General features: G+C 47.5%; 1 protein-coding gene across 1 annotated transcript; it reads right to left on the reverse strand.

Moving 5' to 3' along the window:
* Positions 1-546: 546 nt before the first annotated feature.
* Positions 547-5,048, reverse strand: RASL11A (RAS like family 11 member A; the record flags this gene model as incomplete). Its single annotated transcript, XM_081909258.1, is given in 5 exon segments — positions 547-1,502; positions 2,636-2,715; positions 3,466-3,522; positions 4,697-4,958; positions 4,962-5,048. Coding segments are annotated over 5 exon segments (939 nt in total). The 3' UTR covers positions 547-1,049.
* Positions 5,049-7,177: the final 2,129 nt, after the last annotated feature.

Raw genomic sequence — 7,177 nt, forward strand, 5'->3', positions numbered from 1 at the left:
GGCGCTCATCTCGCTTTCAGGCTGAGGGAGCCGGCGTTTGTCCACAGACAGCTTTCCGGGTCATGTGGTTAGCATGACTAAACCGCTTCTGGTGCAACATACAGCATGACAGAAACCAGAGCGCATAGAAACACCGTTTACCTTCCCGCTGCAGTGGTACCTATTTATCTACTTGCACTGGTGTGTTTTCAAACTTTGAGGTTGACAGGAGCTGGGACAGAGCAACGGAAGCTCACCCTGCTGCACGGATTCGAACCGCTGACCTTCTGATCAGCAAGCCCAAGAGGCTCAGTGGTTTAGACCACAGCACCACCCGCTCCCCTAGATTCTAATACCTAGACGGTATTAGAGACTGCTATTCAATAATTTAAAGTACCTTCATTTGGCTAATGGAATTAGTTACGTAGTTCTATGGAGCTTGGCCTATATCCAGCCTGATTTCAATATGCTAATATAACAAGGGTTTCTGGAAAATGAAGGGGAGGGCTCCACACATAAAAAAGTGATATTTAATTATTTTATTTAAATAGTTTTATTTTGCAATTGTATAACTCAGATCCTTGCAGCATTTTACAAAATCAGTTGTAATTCTTTCCCCGTGTTTACATACAGAATGAAACACCAGTCTGTAAATTCCATTTTTTTTAAAAGGGGGGATTTAAATGTGTATTTGAATAGGCTCAAAGAGAGATGAGCAACCCTAGCCACCATCTGGTAAAATGGAAATACTCTCATTTAAGCCAAGTTCAGACTAACAAAGTTTGACAAACGTGAAATCTAAATACTTTCAACTTTGCTTGCCCTAAGTTTAAAGAGCAGGTCACTATCAAACAGAGTGATATGTATATTGTCTCTTTCACATTTTCATTCTGTTGCAATCCAGCACTCAGTTGTGGGGCTGCAGAGTCAATTAATACAAAAGTAATGCAAGGAATCTGCATACTTGCAAATGCACGAACAAACATAATCAGTACAAAAATAAATTATTCTTATAAATGTATGTTTTATAAAACAGTCTGTTCAGCGGGGGCTGACGTCAAGGCTGGTGCTCACTTGACTTTGTACGATAAAGCCTGTTTGAAACGTCGCTTGAGATCTTGCATGTTAGGTGATTTGGGTCGAGAAATGAGGGACGGCCGCCTTTTGTCTCCGCTGCCACAGCTGTGCAACTTACTCACTTCTTTACAAAGATACTGAAATACATCACATACACCTTGGCAGCTATCGCTGGTGGAGATTTCTAGAAACACACTGCCCAGTTCATTGGCCAGCTGCAGGCCATCGCTGGCCGCCACCTGTCTGGAGTGAGCCAAGTCGCCTTTGTTGCCTACGATGACAACAGGGACTTTAGAGTCTGGACGGATCTTCCGGATGTGTTGATAAAGGGGACGGATGGACTGGTAACTATGGTAGTCTGTAATGGAATAGACTAAGACAACACCATCTGCCCACTTCAGGCACCTGGAGAGCGAATCCAACATCTGTGCAACATCTTCTTGCACCTGGAAAGAAAAAGAGCACATAGACTTAAATAAATGAGATACAAGTGGGAAACTTTTCAACAGCAACTATATCAAATGCCTTTCCAAATAGGAAGAGGTTTGCTTCAAGACGGGCTGGTTGCTTTGGAAAGAGAAAATCCAGCTTGAAATCTGTTGCTGGCACAGCTGTTCCCAACTTGATGTCCGCCAGATGTTTTGGACTACAAATACCATCAGCCTCAGCCAGCGTGGTCAATGGTCAGGGCAGATGGGAATTGTAGTCCAAAGTGTCTGGAGGGCACCAGGGAGGAGGCTGGGGGAGGCTGTCTTAGCCAATAGCCAGTTCACATGTTCACAAAGGGTGCATGACACTGGCGCATGTTAACTGTGCCATGTGTGCTTCTCACGTGTGGAATGGCTGTGCGCAACAGCTTTAGTATCATCAGATACCAGCCCGACCATTGATGCTTTTGCATCTGAATCTAGAAGAGATTGCCAAAGGCAATGTGTAGGTCTTCATCCGTGGTGGGTTTTGACCCCCAACCACCAAGATGTGCGACTCTACTGTATAATGCAGAAACAAAGAGCTTTGAAGAACTTTTAGTTTCTGCATGAAACGTAGCAAAAGTCACACCACTTTCTAAAAAGCCTATGAGAGCATCCTTTCTAAGACTGCAATAATAGGAAGCTGCCTTATGCAATCGGACTATTGGTGAATCTAGCTTAGTACTGTCTACACTGACTGGCAGCAGTACCTGGAGATGCCAGGAATTGAACCTGGGATCTTCTGCGTGCAAAGGAGATTCTCTACAACTGTTGAAAAATGCTGGCTTGAATTAAGCCCTCTTGAAAATACAGTGGGTCTTCTGAAATGCCTACAGGTTACTTGCTGATTGTGGACACAGACAATTGCCGAGCGATTCCACATTCTATGCAGCAAATCTTTTCCATTTATTTCCTCCAACCCTTTAAACCATTGGATTTCAGTCACAGAACATCATTTGCATTAATGTGCAGATTGCATCAATGAACATGAAAGATAGCAGCCTACTCCTATCAATGGGAATTTTCTCAGCAACATTCATATCTACTGATGGAATGAATCAAACCTCAAAAGGCCGACAGAATGGACATATTTATGATTGTTTCCGTACCTCAATACATCCTGGGGTGTCTTGGACTTGCAAGAAAATCTGGTCACCTTCAACGTGAACGAGCCTTGAATAGAGATTGCCTGGAGAAAGAAAAACGGAAGCTCATTTAAAAACTGTTGCACTTTATTTAGAGGTAGGAGGTATATTATAAGGAAGCAGGGGAACTGATGTTAAACACATTCTTTCTCCATGGGGGTGTAGTGTAAATAAAAGGACCCGGTGTGGTCAGATAATTGGGGAGGCTTAGCCAGGCACCTCACTGGGTGATCAAGAGCCATTCACATTTTCACAGCCTAATTTACCTTTTTATGATGCTGTGAAGATAAAAACTAACATACACTTTCCTGGGCTCTTTGGCGGAAAGGTGTGATTCTATTCATTTGTTAGTGTTTATTTATTATATCTCTCGCCCTCCAGTGAGCTCAAGGTGCTTCATTCCCCTCCCCCATTTTATCCTCACAAGAACCCTGCGAGGGAGGCTAGGCTGACAAATAGTCATTTGCCTAAGGTCATCCAGGAAGCTTCATGGCAGAGTTGAAATCAGAAACTGGATCTCTCCAGTTCTAGTCTTAGACTCAGTCTCACCGCACTAGACCTAGGGTCTGCAAAATTATAAGGTTATATTAAAAAAGAAAACCACAACACTGCTTCTTCCCTGTCCTCAGAAGCACAGGAGAAGGGCTGGATGGTGTTATGGGAAGCACAAACATTTCCCAGACTTTCCTGGAACGGAACCATTCCAGAGGAGCAAAACAAGGCTATATGTGCATGGTCCCCACAAGCACCAGACCCAGATTCACAGAGAGATTCTATGAAAGAAAGAGGCTCACCTGTGTTGGGTTCATAGTCTCCAATGAACCTCCTGGTTAGGTACCGTACAATCATAGCTGAAAAGAAATGAGAGTTGTTGGGTTTACTAGCGGTGACAGGTGGCAAAGGAAGACGCATCAAACGACACACATCCCTTTGATAAAAATAGCATTTGCGAAAAAAGGTGGGGGCTGCGATGATGTCCTGCTACAAGCAGCCACACAAAGCATTCAGCAAAATGAGTGTGGTCTCCTTAGCTACGACGCCTGCTTGCCAGCACAGGCATCTCCCGCCTATAACGCAACAGGCGTGTAGAGTCTGCTTCGAAAGCAACTCTCTTCCCTGAATATGTTCGCAGCTTCTTTGTGTCAGGAGAAGATCTGCACGTACATGCCTCTGTGGCTTTAGGAGAGCATTCCCCCAGAAGCCATTCATTCACTCATTCATTCATTCATTCATTCTGGGAGACAAGAGGGCTGAAATGTGGATAGCTTTGGGAACAGAGGTGGCTGCCTTGCAACAAGCCAGGAAAATTATCCTTCCCGCTTACCGGGGGGGGGGGGGTGCCGTCCGCCGTGGGTGTCATCCCTGAGGGGGTGACAACATGGCACACCACGGGGGATGGCACTTACCACAGGGTAAGGGCCTGCAGCACACCCAAGCTATGCGTCTCTCCTGGGAGTGATGGGCCCTGCACTGCCCAAAATAGCAGAGTGGGGCTTGCGCCTGCCAGGCAAACTCCATGGGCAGCTCGCCATGCCACCCCCCTGGGTGGATTGCCACGGCACCCCCGTGGGCGGCTCACCCTGCCCCCCCCCGCTTCCTACTGCCTGCACACGGGCAGCCAGTGCAGATGTTGTGAACTGCAACTCCCATCAGCACGGCTAATGGTCAGGGATGAAGGGGGCTGTAGGTCACAAAATCTGGAGAGTATTGGGTTGCCGGGTGGGGAGAGAGAGACTGAGTTAGTCCACCACCAGCATCTGGCAGCTGCCTTATAGGCACATCAAACCAAGGATGCATCTAGGTCCAGAGTGGCCCCACTGACCAGGAACTGAGATTCCTGCATTGCAGGGGGTTCGACTCCATGACTCTTGGGGTCCCTTCCACCTCTACAATTCTATGATTACAAGGGTGGGGCAAACGGGACCTTTCGCATTCAAAACACGCGCCCGCCCGCCCGCCCCGCTTCGGCTCCATCCCGCTATGCAGCAGCCCCTCCGCGGACACGGCGGTGACCTTGGCGCTTACCGCTTTTCCCCACGCTCCCCGTTCCCAGCACAGCCAGCTTCACGTCCTTGACCAGGTAGTCGGAGGGGCACTCCTGGATCGGAGCTAAAAGGTAGTTGTGAGACATGATGGACAGCCGCATAGGGATAGGCTCCCCTTCCTCCCGCGCCCGGCGAGGCGAAGGCGAATCCGGAGGGGCGCAGCTAGCGGCGGCGGCGAGGAGACCTTTCCAGAGGGCAGCTGGAGGCGAGGCGAGGAAGGACAGCGAACCAGGCTCCCGGCTCTAGCCTCTGCTCCGGATCGCAGCCGCCGAGCCTTTAAAGCGCGCCGGGCGGCGGGCGGGCGGGAGCTGTCTCCGCCCCTTCGCCTCCATCTATGGGCAGGGGAAGGGCCGGCGCTGCGTGCGCACGAGGGCCGGGAGCTGTGCGCGCACCGCGCCGAGCGCCGCCCAGCGCAGACCGTGGGAGATGCCCGCGGTTCCAATGCAGGTTTCCAGTGGCGCGACAAGGTTTTCGGCGGCAGCGAAACAAGGGAGTTTTGTGTCGGGGCGCGCTTTATTGGAGAGCCGCGGCTGGATCCTGGCTTGCGGCATAGATGGCACGCGCCGGGAGTGCCTACGTGAATAAAATATGGAGAGGTGGGGTTTCCAGTATTTTATTGGAGGGGACCTTGGTCTTTAGGAGTCTGCTCCTATGGCGCGCACATATTCCCAAAAGGCAGAGGGTGACCCAGCAAGGCAAAGCCAACAAAAAAAAAGGAAACGCATCTCCAAAAAAGGAGGATGAAAGATGACACAGGTTTGTGCAACATTTGCGTTAGCTGATGTAGATAGAATTTAGAAATCATGGCTGCGGTTTAACAAGAAATACAATACATTTCACACTGCAGTTTCGCTGCGGTCAGGTGTGCTGTACACCTGCTCAGTTTTAGTCCAGGTCGGTGCTGACTATTGATGGCCTCTGTTGTCTAAACTGAGGATCCTTCATCTTTTAACCAGACTGGACAGCTCTTCAAATATAGGACTGCCCTCTGTAAAGTAAGATGCTGGTCACTATGTTAAAATATGTTTTTTAAATCTTTTTATCCCACCCATTTCTACACTTTATTTTTAAATTGATGAATACAAGAGGTTGAATTGTTTTTTAAAATGGGTTAAGAAATACAAGTGTAGTGCAATCCTGTGCACTAGGTCTCATGTGGCTTTGCAAGTTTATTAAGCCTCACTACATCCAATGGATTCAGCTCACCTGGGGCTGCCTCCACCGATGGCCTGCTTTGTGTGGAATTGCTAAGCTTTGTTCACTTACATTTTACGGGATATCACGACATTATCAAAGAAGTCTTAAAGCTCCTCCAGACGACACTTTCATTGGGCATGTGCCCTGATTTGTTCACGTGGAACTTACCTGGAGGTTAGCCCATGTCTGGTCTTTACTGAACATTTGGTCTGATTTGCTTCCTGGGCAGGGGGATCTAAGACAATGGAGATTCATCCTGGATTCACCTTGATTTGTTTGTTCAGTGGTTATACATATTTAGGATTACAGAATCTTAGAAGTGCAGAGTTTGAAGGAACCATGATGGGTTATCTAGTCCAACCCCCGTTTTGCTCACCATGGGGCCCAGACCCACAACCCTGAGATTATGAGTTTCATGCTGTACCGACTGAGCTATGCTCATCCCATGCTTCTTAAGAGCATTTCCTTAGCATGAACCCCTCCATCTTTTATCAGAAGTTGTTCCCCCCTCCCATTGTATGGCTATCAGGTATGCTTAGGTTGATGTACCTGTACACCTCAATACAGCTTCAGTATTATCCTTCCAGTCATGCCATTTTAAAAAATCTATCCTTTGCGCTTCTTTGCCAATATAAAAATTATTTTAGAAAAGTGCACGTAATTAAATACAGTTGGATTTACATCACAGGCTGTGTTCCCTGTTCATTGTGCACTTGCTGTGTTTCCAGTGCTGTGTTTTTAAATTCCTGTTATGCATATATGCCCTGTGCTTTGTTACAAAAGCCTATTGTTTTGATGTGTTGTTTCTCAAACTGGTTTCACACCAATCAGAGTCTTTAAGCTGCTCCTAATTCGTCTTGAGCCATATGTGAACACCTTTGCAAAAGGTGAAGAGAAGAAACTCCAAGGTATACCTGCATCGGAATAACTGGACGGCTACCTTTGCTCCAGCTGTAACAAAATATGTATTTCCTGTATCGGTCTGTACAGCCACAGCAGTGTGCTGTAACTCGCCAATGGTTTGTCTCCACCCATGAAGGAATACTCTTCCATTGTCTCCTGAGACAGACAGATGTCAGCCATGTTACCAGTGCCCACTGGTGTGAATACAAACAGAAATGAATGAAGCTGTGCTGACATGAACAGCTAGGGAGGGAAGGAGCCATGAAACACACCGGAAAAACAATTTCACTGCACTCGTAAGGGAGCCATGTGAACACACCCTAAGTAATTCTGCACAGGACCAGGCTGCCCCTCTGTGTAC

This window comes from Podarcis melisellensis, assembly GCF_964234715.1.
Source record: "Podarcis melisellensis genome assembly, chromosome: 4".
Lineage (NCBI taxonomy): Eukaryota > Metazoa > Chordata > Lepidosauria > Squamata > Lacertidae > Podarcis > Podarcis melisellensis.